Consider the following 13,544-nt stretch of genomic DNA (forward strand, 5'->3'; position numbering starts at 1 on the left):
GTAAAATAGGAGGGAAAGAAACAGAACTTCTCAATTTTTAGACCAGCTATAAACAGTAGTTTAAGAGTGCATACTACAAATGTGAGATCCTCGGCCAATGCCCAGCTTACTACTAAGGGACTTGATGTTTTCACTACAAATGAAACCATAAGTAAAGAAGTCATAGTTAAATGTAAGGATGGTTCCATTTCTCTTAGAAGAAGAAAATAAATAAAGTCAATTTCATCACATGTTCAGAGATAAGAGACATCATTCGGTGGAACACTTGGTCATCTTATACTTTGTGGAGGTCATGATGAGCATAACCAAAAATGAACATAGGGGAAATAATTGCAATTTCTGAACCAATAGCTGTTAAAAAGGAAATAGAAGAAGTCTAAGAAATTGTAAATGAACATATGCATGCTTTATATGACTTCAATGTGATGTTAATATATGTACTAAGATAAGCATAAAGCATGATTGAGGAAAAGATATTAGAAAATAGTTTACATTTAAGAAATTAAAAAGGCCAAAGGCTTATATTCTTCACAGAAACCTCAATTCTAAATATAACTACAATCTTCAAGAGAGTGGAAAGACAAACACAAAATAATATCATAAAATGGAATTAATTGCCACTAAACATCCAAGAAATGTCTGGTTACCAATGAAGGAATTTGTTTCCAAATGTCTATCTATAATTGGACCATTGGTTTTTTAGAATAAAAATTAAAAGAAGCTTCAAATGAGGATAAAGATCAGAAAATAATATATACAATTATAACAGCTCTAGTCTGACCTGTTAAAATAAGCTTTTAAAGCTGATAATTTTTTAAAAAAGAAAAACATATTACTATGGATTACCTTTATTTTCTACACTTAACCTAACAAACAAACAAATGAACAAAACCTTTAAACAGTTTCTACAGCAAGAAGCCAAGACTGCCTAGGTACAAACTCAGTCTACAAACATTTGATCTCCTTTCATGTGGAGAGACATGAGAGCCAAGGGCAAATACTGTTTAGGATGTAAACTCATTGTGAAACCTTATGGAGGATGTTGGTGGAAGTTTATGTGTAACATTGCCCCATAAAACAGAGAGGAGCAGAGGAAGGGAAACGGGGTTTTTAGAAAACTCACTGTGAGACCCAATTAAGCTAGATCATCCGGAGAGCACTGAAGGTGAACCTGGAAATACAACAAAAGAATAGAAAATGGAACAGCTCCGTCAGTATTTCCATAACAAACTACTTTATCAATAGATTGTAAAACCACCAAGTATCTCAGTCTCTAATATATTAAAAGAAGAAATGCACCAGAGGGGGCAAAGCTCAGAAGAGCCACTAGATAAGACCAAATAACACATAAAGAGTTAGAGATAACATACTTTTGAGAGCTTGGGATATTGATTCTGAAGATAAATAAAAAAGGAGAAAGCTATCAATTGGGAAAAGATATCACAGATGTATGATTTTTAAAAGCATTTAAAAGGAAATTAATAATCATGGATCCATATGCCTTTTATTTTTAGAATAAGTCATAAATGTATTGAGGGTATCTATAATAAACAAGAATATATATATATATATATCTTGGACAAGCACTGCTGGCAAATAATGAGCTGACCTCAGCCAAAGAAGTTCAGGACTTTTTATAGTCCTTTCCCGTTCCAATCACAGCTTCCAAATTGCCTAGCACCGCCCTGGTCGGGGGGAGGGGGGTGATGGGGGGGAATGTCTGTGGGATCCACCTCTCATCCTCTGAAGGTGTCAACTCTTATCAAAGGATTCACAAGTTTCTGATTGCCTGGGCTTGGGTTAAAAGAGTAGAGCTCTCCAAGTAAGTGACTTGTGATAACAAAGTGTTAACTCAAAAGAGAATAAAGAATTCTCTTTCACAATTTGAACCCAGGATCTCCAGTCTCTAGGTCTGGTGCTCTATTCATTGTGTTACCTAGCTGCCTCCATCATTTGCAACAATTCCAAGATGCTTCCTGAAACAAAAGGGCATTATTTTTAACAATGGGAATGCCAATAGAAGTGAGAAAGTATTGAATAAGCTACAAGTTGAACTTATTATCTATTTTAAAAGAAAAGTGAACTGTAGAGGCCTGCAGTTTCATGTGTACTCTTTGTTTTCTGTTTTACTATATATATATATATATATATATATATATATATATATATATATATATATATATATATATATATATGCCTGTTCTGTTTGGCATTTGTTAAAGTCAAAATTAAAAAAAAATAAAAGTTATTTTTAAAACCTCTGGTGGTGTTGCCATGTTACTCAATCATGGACCACAATCTCTACAATGAATGGATCCTCCAAAAAAAGGAACCACAATCTACAAAGAATGAAAACTGTAGGTGAAACCAAAGAAACTGCATTGTGGGTATGGATAGAGTCCAACATATTACCTGTGAGAACAATTGTAAATGAAGTAGCACAAAAAAAACTATTCAGGAAAACGAAAAGGAGGAAAAGGAGGTAGGTCAGTCATAGATGAGGATAAATGATGACCATTCATGGCACTGCACTAGGATTCCAATAATGTCAAACGGCCTAGAGGAAGGTCTCCCGCCAGCACATTGGGGCTGAAATCAGGTATAGATGTATGGGATAACACGGACAAGAGCCATATGGATGAGAAGGCCCGGCTAGGATGCAAGCTGGACTCTGGTGAGATCACATCTACACTGAAAAAATGACATTTATTCCTTTGACAACTTCTTGCACATATGTTTTCAGCCTTATACTGTACCCAGAATGTATCTTTACATGACCCTTTGGATTGTGCAAATTTTAATTTTTTAAAGATAACTGTATGAATGAATATACAAAGGACCTGCAATTTCTGGGAAGTCTCTCCCTAAGCTTAGCTCCTCTGAGATTTGGGGGCCCTAAAACTGTTGAGAGTGGCTTTTAAACATCATTTTCCAGATAATATTGGCCGAGAAAAGCAGCTAAATTCCCCAGTAGGGGCTAAAGGAGGCTCCATCTCCTATTATTAGAAAAGCAAAGATCTCCGGGCTGGTAGATCACTTGTGGGAGGTAGTTACACCAGGCAGGCCATATAAGGTATTTCAAGTCTCTGGGTGCCCTAGTGACCCTGGCCACTTCTCTGCCCTCATCCTTCACTGCCCCCCTCCCTGGGTTACCAACCTCTTACTTGGCAGGGGAGGAGGGAGACTGGGCCAGGGGCTTCCCGATGCCGTCCTGGGAACTATACACAGTAGGAACAGAGAGTTTCCTATGGGCTGGGGTAGGGGGGCTCAGGATGGGAGAAATCACTGTCCCCAATTCTCTTCTTGCTCTCACTTGGTTCTCCAGGCAGACGAGGAGATACAAGACCTTTTCCAAACTTCTACTTCAATGGATCTTCAGGAAACAAACAGACAAACTTGAGGGCCAAATGACTTGTTTTTCTGAATGAGAGAAATATGAAATACTCTCTTTACTTTTGAAATTAAGAACAAAGAAAATACTTTTGAAATTAAGAACAAAGAAAATATATTAGAAAGTCTGACATTCAAGACTGGCTAAGAAAGAAAGAGAACAGAGGAGGTGAAGAAAGGAAGCCCAAAAGAGGAAAGAGAACAACAAAAAATGGACCCAGGAAACCGAACCAGAAGAACACGTACTCACAGAAACACACGCAGATGAGGATATCGGTCATTTGTAGGCCACTTTAACATTTGCTGACATGTCATTTGGTCCTAACATCCCCTAGAGGCGGTAATCTTCATTTTATAGATTGAGAAACTGAAGTGCAGCCATGTTCAATAAATTTATGCCATTTGAATGAAGAGTTCAAATTCGAACCCACATTTTCTAAGTGCAAGTTCACAGGGCTATTTCCACTGCCTCCTCTGTGTCTTAGAAAGGGACCCAAACACCAAAGGTTATGCAGAGTAAGGTATAAAACTGAGTGGGGAGGCAAAGAGAGAGACAGGGAGAGGGAGAGGGAGAAGGGATGGAGGGAGAGACAGAGGGGGAAGAGGAGGAGAGGGAGGGAGGGAGGGGGAGAGAGAGAAACAGAGAAAGAAGAGACAGAGGAGGAGAGACAGAGAGAGGGGAGGAGAGAAGGAGAGGGAGGGAGGGATGGAGGGGGAGAGAGACAGAGAGAAAGAGACAGGGAGGGAGAGAGAGGAGAAAGGGAGAGAGAGACAGAGAGGGAGGAGGAGAGAAGAGAAGAGAGAGAGAAGAGAGAGACAGAGGGAGGCGAGAAGGGAAGGAGAGAGAGAAGAGAGGGAGGAGAGAGAGGGAGAGACAGAGGGAGGGAGACAGAGAGGGACAGAGTAGGGAGAGGAAGAGAGGGAGAGGGGAGACAAAAGGAGAGACAGAGACACAGAGAGAGACAGAGAGAGAGGGAGGGAGGGAAGAAGGGAGCAAGAGACAGATAGACAGACAGAGCAGGAAACTGAAACCCACAAGCAGAGAAAGAGGCAGAAAGAGAAAGATAAACATCTAGCATGCTACCATTAAAGTTATGGGGTTTTCTTGACAAAGATACTGGAGCAGTTTGCCATTTCCTCTGGCTCATTATACAGTTGAGGAAACGAGTTAAATTTGGACTTGCCCAGGGTCACACAGCTAGTAAGCGTCTGAGGCTGACCTCTACCTCAGCCTTCTTGCCTCTAGGTCCAGTGCTCTATCCATGGTACCAGAGTTTCTCTTTAGTCCCAGGTCAGGGACGGTCACCATTTCCACACAGAATCCCCTACCAGGATGGAATACTATTGTGCTCAAAGGAACAATAAAGTGGAGGAATTCCATGTGAACTGGAACAACCTCCAGGAAGTGAGCCAGAGTGAGAGGAGCAGAACCAGGAAAACATTGTACACAGATTGTTACACTGTGGCACAATTGAATGTAATGGATTTCTCCATTAGTGGCAATGCAGTGATACTGAACAACTCGGAGGGATCTATGAGAAAGAACACTATCCACATCCAGAGGACAAACTTTGGGAGTAGAAACACAGGAGAAAAACAACTGCTTGATCACATGGGGGGGGGGGAGGGGACATGTCTGAGGATGGAGACTCTAAATGATCATCCTAATGCAAACATCAACAGCACGGAAATAGGTTCTGATCAAGGACACAAGTTATACCCAATGGAATTGCCCCAGGGAAGGGGTGGGGGAAGGGGAGGAAGGGAAAGAATATGATTCTTGTAACCAAGGAATAATGTTCTAAATTGACTAAATAAAATTAAAAACAAACATTAAAAAAAAAAAAGAATCCCCCACCAGGAATCAGACAATCTGACAATGGAAAGAGAAGGCATCCCGGAAGGCCAGCCAAGTCCTCCTCCTGGCTCTGAAGCTAGATGTGGCCTAGAGGAGGACTCTGAAGCGTCTAAAATGCTAGGAGATGTGAGGAACTGGAGAGCGTCCCGATGGGGCAAACCAGGAAGCGGAGATCAGGGCCAAGAGGCCGGTGGGCTGGGTCTCTCGGTTCCTGGGTGGCAGCCAGAGCTCACTCTTATCTCCTCAGAACCCAGGGCTGCTCGCTCCCCTTCCCTTTCCCTGAGGTGCAGGGGACCCAGAGAGGGACCGGCCCCCGGGGCGCCTCTAGACCACTCGGAACAGCTGCCAGGGTAATTGTCTCGTCTTGCACTGCGGAGTTCTGTCCACTGGAGGGACCTCTGGGATTGCGGTAAACCCTCCTCTGGCCATTTTGGGGATAATTTCCGGCCTTGGTCGGACATCAGGCCTGCCCGCCAGCAGCAGCCAGGAGGACCAAACCGGAAGGGGAAGCAGGGCTAGCTTTAAGATGAGTGGAGGAAGGCTGAATGCTCTCAGACTCCCTCCGAGTGGTTTCTATTCTATTGGTTTTCTTAGGATGAACACATTTAATAACACCCAGAATAGCGGATGACCCGGGGGTGGGAGGTGTTCCAAAAACAGGGTTGAGGAAGGAACCTGCATGACAAGACCTTTGGCAAAATAATCAAGAGTACAATCATCTTCCTAGCTATGCGACCCTGGGCAAGTCACTGAACCCCCACTGCCTAACCCTTACCACTCTTCTGCCTTGGAACGCAGTATTTTTTTTTTTATTTATTTTTTAAACCCTCACCTTACATCTTAGATCAATCTATGTATAACCAATACTATGTATTGGTTCTAAGGCAGAAGAGTTCGAGGCAGCGCAGGTTCAGTGACTTGCCCAGGGTCACACAACTAGGAAGTCTCTGGGGCTGGATTTGAACCCAGGACCTGGCACTGAGGCCACTAAGCCACTTAGTTGACCCTTATGACTCTCTTTTGAGAGGCTCTTTCCCGTATGTACACACATATGTAATATATATTATATTAAATATTATATATAATGCATGGATATATAAATATATGGATTTTATTATATATTTTATTATGTTTTAATATATAAATATATACACATATACACACATATAAACACACACACACACACACATATATAATCTCTCCCTCCAGGCCATTCCACCTCATCTTCCACCAGCATCCTGCTCAGGCCTCGGGTCACTGCCCAGCTGCTGTGGCCCCTGGGGCTCCTCTCTGCAGGCCAAGCTAAGCCTCTTTTCTTCCCTTCCCGAAGCATGGATGTGCTCCGCTCAGCAGAGCATGAAGGCGTGCCCCCCCAAGGGAAAGGAGGGGATGCTGCGGCAAAAATGTGGAGTTTTAAATTATGGAGAAGCTCTGCAGCTCCCCCCACCGCTCGCGGGCAGCTCCGGGGGCCTCCATGAATAATTCACACCTGGATCCAGGCCTGTGGGTTGGTGGCGAGGCCTTAAAGTAGGTCAAGAGTCCTCCTCCGCGCCAGCAGGGTGGGCGCTCACCCTCCTCCCCTGGTTCACGCGCCTGAGGAGGAGGAGGAGTACCGGGCACTGCGGGGTGGGGGCCGGGGCTTGAGGGCCCCCTCTCCGCGCACTGCTCCCGCCACTACACTCTCTTAAGCTTACAGAAAATATCGGTTCGTCCAGGGCGTCCCCACGTGATGGCCGACGAAGGCATCTGATTGGATGGTGTCCCCTGAAGGCTCCTCGCTCACTCAAAAGCATCTTCCTCATCATCTGGGCCCCGGCACGCACCGCAATGGGGAACCGTTCTCTGGGCTCCCCCCATTCTCGGCAGTAGCCGAGGTGTTCCTAGGAAACTGGGAGAGGTAAGCGAGCTTCTCCTCCGGGAGACTCGGAGCGCAAAAGGATGGGAAAAAACAAAACAAATAAACAAATGTTCCGCGCCAGGAAGTCCCGTCCTCCTGGTCCAAGCCATCAACTCCATCCTCATCTCCCCTCCGGGCAAAACTGTCCAGGTGGCTCGGATGTAGTTTAAGGCAGTAGACGTGGGCTGGGTCCGGCTTTTGTCAAAGGCATCAGGCCAGAGTACTTTCCGCCTTCGGCGCGGAAACGTCACTTTTCCCCAAGTATGTCACGGTGTTCTTCCCACTCCTCAGCTTCAGAGGTTCGAGTCCCCACCGGCCTTCTCCCCAGTCAAAGCCTGCAAGTGAGTGTGAAGTGTAAAATCCTTCCCTGGGTGGTGCAGGAGGTGATATGTCTGGGGGACACCCTTTGCAGAAGAGGGTAAAGAGGCCAAAGAAAAAGGGACTAAAGTCTCCATTCCTTCTTCCAGAGTATCTGCATTTCTAGGCTTCTCCGGTGCTGTGAAAGGAATTAGAGTTGGGTCTCGTTTTAAGCAAAAATAAAACCAGAAAAATACAAAAAATAAAAGTTTGATTTTGGGCTAAATCGGCACCATTTCCCCAAGTGGCATAAAATTGTGCTGTTCTCCCGATCTCACTCCAAAGGGTTGGGAGGAATCATTACATTGTTCTGTACCAAACAGTAGCTCTCCCAACAGTCTTGTCCAGAGTTCTCACTTGTCACCAGTCCCCTCCGCGCCACAGCAGTGCTTTTCTTTGTTTTATTAACACTGTTTAATAATGGTCCCATCAAATCTGGCCTCAGACACTTCCTAGCTGTGTGACCCTGGGCAAGTCACTTAACCCCCACTGCCTAGCCCTTACCACTCTTCTGCCTCAGAACCAATACATAGTATTGATTCTAGATGGAAGGTAAGGGATTTTTTTTTTTTAATGGTCCCAAAGTACAAGTATAGTGATGGTGGAGGCTCTGATAAATCCTAAGAGAAGAGGTAAAGAGCCATGTATGTTCAGATAAGAAATATTTATGGGGGCAGCTGGGTGGTTCAGTGGATGGAGAGCCAGGCCCAGAGACAGGAGGTCCTGGGTTCAAATGTGACCTGACACTTCCCAGCTGTGTGACCCTGAGCAAGTCACTTAACCCCCATTATCTAGCCCTTCTTGATCTTCTGCCTTAGAACCAATACACTATGGAAGGAAATGATTTTTAAAAAAAGTAAAGAAACGATTATTAAATAAATAATGGAACTGGTTATTATGTTATGTTTTGATGTACCTGAAGGGTCTTGGAACATATTGGTCCTGTAAAATGAGGTTCTACTGTATAAGTCTTTAGAGTGTAGATGCTATTGGGGAGACAGAAGGGCCTAACTCCCCTCCCCAATTATTTTTTTAAGATTTATTTATTTAGAATATTTTCCCATGGTTCCATGATTCATGTCCTTTCCTGCCCCTTTTCCTTCCCCCTCCCAGAGCTGACAAGTCATTCCACTGTTTATACACATATCTACTCCCCCTCCCCCTTATTGACCATCTATAAGGCCACCTGTGAGATCAAGCCATCCCTCATGACCGATTCTGGGCTACGCATCTGCGAAGTCTTCTAAGAAGGTTCTAAAGGGATTTGGAAGTGGCAGGAGGTAGACAAAGGATGCGGCTCTTTTTTTCTTCCAAGAAGGGAGCAGGGAGGCTTTGCAGAGAGCCCCTCTTCCCAGCCTCCCAAGGAGTCACCCAACGTGCTTATGACTTTAGCGAGAGTCCCCCTCTGGAAGGCATAGGGAGAAACTGCCGGCATGACACCGGAGGAAGCAGCGAGAAGGAAAAGATGATTCCTTACAAGGGAGTCAGCAGGGGAGAAGACGTGTATAAAGCTTACAAAGTAGCAGAAAGTTGAATCTTGGAGTCGTGGGATCTGGGTTAAATTCTGGGTCTGTAACAAAGGCAGATCATGTTCTTTAGGCCTCGGTTTCTTAACTTATAAAATAAGGGGGCTCGACTAGATATAATTAAGGTCCCTTCCAGTTCTAAAACGAGCCTATGATCCTAACTGGCAATTATTGAGAGTGACAGAATAGACCACTGAGGCAAAAACTTGTATCTCAGAATTCTCCAAAGGGGAAACGTCCTCAATTAAAAAACAAACAAACCCAAGCCAAACAAGTAGAAAAAAATAGAACAAAACCCCATTTTCCCTATTCAGAGCTTTCCCACCTTGTACACGGGGAAGCGGGAAGTCCTTGAGCAGCTCAGGGTTCTGGGTTTTGAAGGATGTTTTCTAACACTTGAATTAAAATGACTCACTGAGGCAAATACTGAATCTGTAGCCAGGCAGAATGGAAAGAAGTCGGAAATAACGAGGGCCACGTCACCACCTCACAGGGCGGGTTCCAACCAGCCGGCTTGCATTTATTAAACTCCGACTGTATAGCAGGCACAGGGGACACAAAGACAAACAGGAACTCCGCTCCCAGCCAGCCTCGAGGGTGGCAGTTCCAAACCCCGGGAGTGACAGTCACTCTGCTGTCGAGTCTCCGGACGCAATAAAGGCAGAACAGTGTGGAAAGAAAGGGAAGCGAACACTTTATGCCAGCGGTGTCAAACTCAAATAGAAATGGGGGCCACTGAATGCACCCCAGGATCCACACTGACTTGGAAAGTCACATGGGAACGTGATCTGTGTTCTATGGGGTATTTTTTAAACTCCTATTTTCTTAGTTAACAATTGTAAGACAGAAGGGCAAGGGCTAGCCAAATGGGGGTTAAGTGACTTGCCCGGAGACACAGCTTGGACGTGTCTGAGGCCATATTTGAACCCAGGTTGTCTTGACTCCAGGCCCGACACTCTCTGCTGAGCCACCGAGCTGCACCCCCCCCCCCATATGCTTATTTATCTTGTTTCATGTCCCAATGGCATTTCAGTGTGGTTCCTCCCAGGGGATGTGTTTGTGGTCTCTGAGGTCTCTTCTCCTTCCCTCCACCCGAGGAACGTCTCATCCCAGGTGGTAGGTTATAATCAAGGAGGCGGAGTCACCTTGGATGATATTTTATTTTGCATTTCATATATTATCCAGTTTCACATTCTCATAGGATCAGCAATGATAATAGCAACCTATTCTCCAAAGTCTGAATACAAGCGAGACGGCTGTAGGTAATAGGTAAAGCACTTCAGGACCAAGCAGTAATATGACATAGGTTCACAAAAACAAAATGAAATTGCACGATTTGTTTCCTTCATTTTTTTTAAACTAATGCCTGACAAAAACGCTTATCACTGAAGAACAGAATCCTCTTCAAGCTTCAAACTCAACATTAACTTATTTGACAGGGCTAGTCATTTCTCTTTATTCATTGCACACAAACACACACACAAAATCCTTTATGATGCATAAATATAGCCTTGTTACACATGGTACAAAAATACTTGCACTTTTTTTGGTTGTTTGGAAGGTTAGAAAGGATGATAGCAACTGGCAAGGCAGGGAAGGGCCTGTGCTCCCTCAGAAAGTGGAGAGGGGACACTTATCTGGCAACTGTTCTCAGGGGAGAGCTCGTTGGAGGAGAAAGGGGAGAACCCCAAAGCAAAATGTAGGAGAAAACCCAGTGCGTCGCTGGACAGGTATTTCCTTAAATTTTGCCCATCATCCTGGGGAGGTGGAAGAAGACTGGGAGGAGTGATCATTTCTCAGTTTAAAAGCCAAGTCTTCTCTTCACAGAAGCGAGAGATAATGGGGGGTGGGGGCATGGAATGATGGACCAGTGAGTGGGCCAAGATCTGTTGCTATGGTGACACTAACGCTAGAACAAACTGTACACTCGCACATACACAAGTTTAAATGTCTTAATTCATGCCAGAAAACATGCAAAATTAAATGTCTTGTTTCCTTTAAGCAGAGCTGCAGAAACAAAACGATTTGGGTGACAGAGGCCTGGAAATAGCTCTGTCCCACAGTTGGCCACAGCCCTGAGCCTCCTTGTCTCAGCCAAGAGACCCTGTGCCCCCCTCTAGCCAGGCCTTGGGAGAGCCCCTGGGGCAGGGTGGGAATGGGAAATGAGAAGGAAAGGAAAGATGGGACACAGTCCATTAAGTTGGTCTTATAATTCACAGTCTTTGGAGGGGAGGACAGATGAGGGCCACCCAAGGGGACCGATGTTGGTGCCCACCAAAATGATCTGCAAATTGACTCTATGGCTTTCTCCCCAGCTGAAGGCTCCAGTAGGGACTCAGACTGGGTGTTTCAAGCTGTTGTGGCAAACCTGAGAAGGGAAACAGGTGGTAGTGAGTGGAGGCGAGGGTTATTAAAAATTAAAAAAAAAGGCCACACTATGACATAATCATAAGAGTATGTCTGGTTTTTGTGGATGAGGCCCAAATAAAAACAATAATACTAGTATTTCTATAGATAGCACTTTGAGGTTTGCAAAAAACTTTACAAATATTAACTCATTTTATTCTCAACAACCTTGGGAGGTAGGTGATTATTACATATCCCCATTTTATAGATAAGAAAACTGAAGCTAATGAAAGTAAAATAACTTGCCCAGGGTCCCACAGCTTAATAAATATCTGAGACGGGATTTGAACTTAGGTCTTTCTGACTCCTGGTCCAGCACTCTATCCACAGAGCCATTTAACTGTCCAATACTGATCAGCAACTGTAGTGGAGAGGCTTGGGGCCTAGGCCAACTACTGGGGGTTGATGGTCAAAAACTCCTTTCTTTTGCTGGAAAACAGAGAGAATTCCAGCCCATAGATCCTGAATACAAGGTAAGAGGAAGGCAGAAGAGACTGCCATACCAGAGATGGAGAGGATCAGTTTATTAACCATCCAGTGAAATAAATACAGATCAAGGGCCCCACGGATCAACCAGGGCTCAGGACTGGGAGAGAAAAGGAGGCTGGAGAGGAGGGGAGAAGGAAGCGGGAAGAACATCCTTCATCCTCAGGCCTGGCACTTACTGAAGGACTAACAGAACTGACGAGATTTCCATCCTTGTTGCGTGGCTTCAGAGGGAGGGTACCAGCGCATCTGTAAGAGAAACCACACTATGAGAGAACAGCCAGGCTAGGATTTAAAGGGGAAAATGGGTGCTTTGGAGCCTGACTGGGAAAGCTGGGAAGGCCTTGAACCAAACTTTACCTAATTCTGCCTTATCTCAGGAAGGGAGGGTGGGCATAAATTTAAAAAAAAAAGAAGAAACTTTATTAATGCCTCTTATTTTTATATCAGTTATTTCTGTCTATGAATCTCCCCTTCACCCTATCCCATGCATCCTTCTTTATAAAAAAAATAGCAAAAATGAATTCTTGAGGATCCCCACCTTTTTGCAGAGAAGACAGAGCCACATTTCGTTCTTTACTGTTTGAATCACTTCTGGTTTTTTCCTATTGCTCACTTTATCCTTTGTTAGCTTTTTTTCATTAACCCTGCAATACTTGGGTTTTGCTTATGCACTGATTTATTTATCTCATCATCAATGGAAGAGAAGACTTACCTTCTAAGGACTAGGATCAGAGCAAAATACAGAATGAACACAAAGCCAGACTTATTTAACTTATTTTAGTTTCTTCAACTTAAAAAAAAAAGAGAATCTTTGTCTTCTTTGTCACATTTAGATTTAAAAAGCACTTTGGAAATAAAAAATCAAGTCATCATGTAAATACAAGGAATGATTACCCTAGCTTCATTTCTTCCAGGTCTTATCCCATGATCAAAGACTGCAGTCTCATCTACTTTGCTAATTTGTTGACTAGATCACCTTGATTTCAGCTAGCTTGTTGGATAATCCTTAGGACATCAGATAAATGCATAAATTTAGCCCAGGAGTTCTTAATCTGAAGCCTATGAAGCCCTTTAAGATCTATCGCATTAAGATGGGGAGGGGCAGGTGGGTGGCTCAGTGGACAGAAAGCCAGGTGTAGAGATGGGAGAACCTGGGTTCAAATTTTGCCTCAGACTCTTCTTAGCTGGGTGATCCTGGGCAATTCACTGAACCCCAATTGCCCAACCCTTACTGTTCCTCTTCTGACTTGGAACTGATATTTAGTATTGAATCTAAGTCAGAAGGGAAGGGTTTAAAAAACAAAAACAAAAAACCTTAGGATGGGAGAGGGGAGGGAGAAAAAATTACATATTTGTTTTCACTAGCCTATAACTCAGAAGCTCTAAGTGAGGTCTAAGGACCCCTGAGGGTCTACCAGGTCAAAACTCTTTTCATAATAATACTGTTTTGATTTCTAACACAATAAATATCGAAGGTTATAACTCAGATAAACAAAAGCTCTTTGGGGACTCCTTAATAATTTTTAAGAGCATAAAAGAATTCTAAGACCAAAAAAGTTTGAAGACCGCTGCTTTAGCTGCTGTAGCATTTCTTCCAATTATGAATATAGGCAACAAATCA

The 13,544-nt window shown here is 43.8% G+C and overlaps 1 protein-coding gene across 1 annotated transcript in view; it reads right to left on the bottom strand.

Annotated features, from left to right (window-relative positions):
- Window positions 1–10,169: 10,169 nt before the first annotated feature.
- Window positions 10,170–13,544, bottom strand: part of RBPMS2 (RNA binding protein, mRNA processing factor 2) — a 60,444-nt gene continuing 57,069 nt past the window's right edge. Inside the window, exons 7-8 of the mRNA XM_007479558.3 lie at window positions 12,100–12,169; window positions 10,170–11,396 (exon numbers count right to left, since the gene is read on the bottom strand). Coding sequence (XP_007479620.3) covers window positions 12,107–12,169 — 63 coding nt within the window. The 3' untranslated portion in view covers window positions 10,170–11,396; window positions 12,100–12,106. The remainder of the gene's footprint in view (window positions 11,397–12,099; window positions 12,170–13,544) is intronic.

This window comes from Monodelphis domestica, chromosome 1, assembly GCF_027887165.1.
Source record: "Monodelphis domestica isolate mMonDom1 chromosome 1, mMonDom1.pri, whole genome shotgun sequence".
NCBI lineage: Eukaryota > Metazoa > Chordata > Mammalia > Didelphimorphia > Didelphidae > Monodelphis > Monodelphis domestica.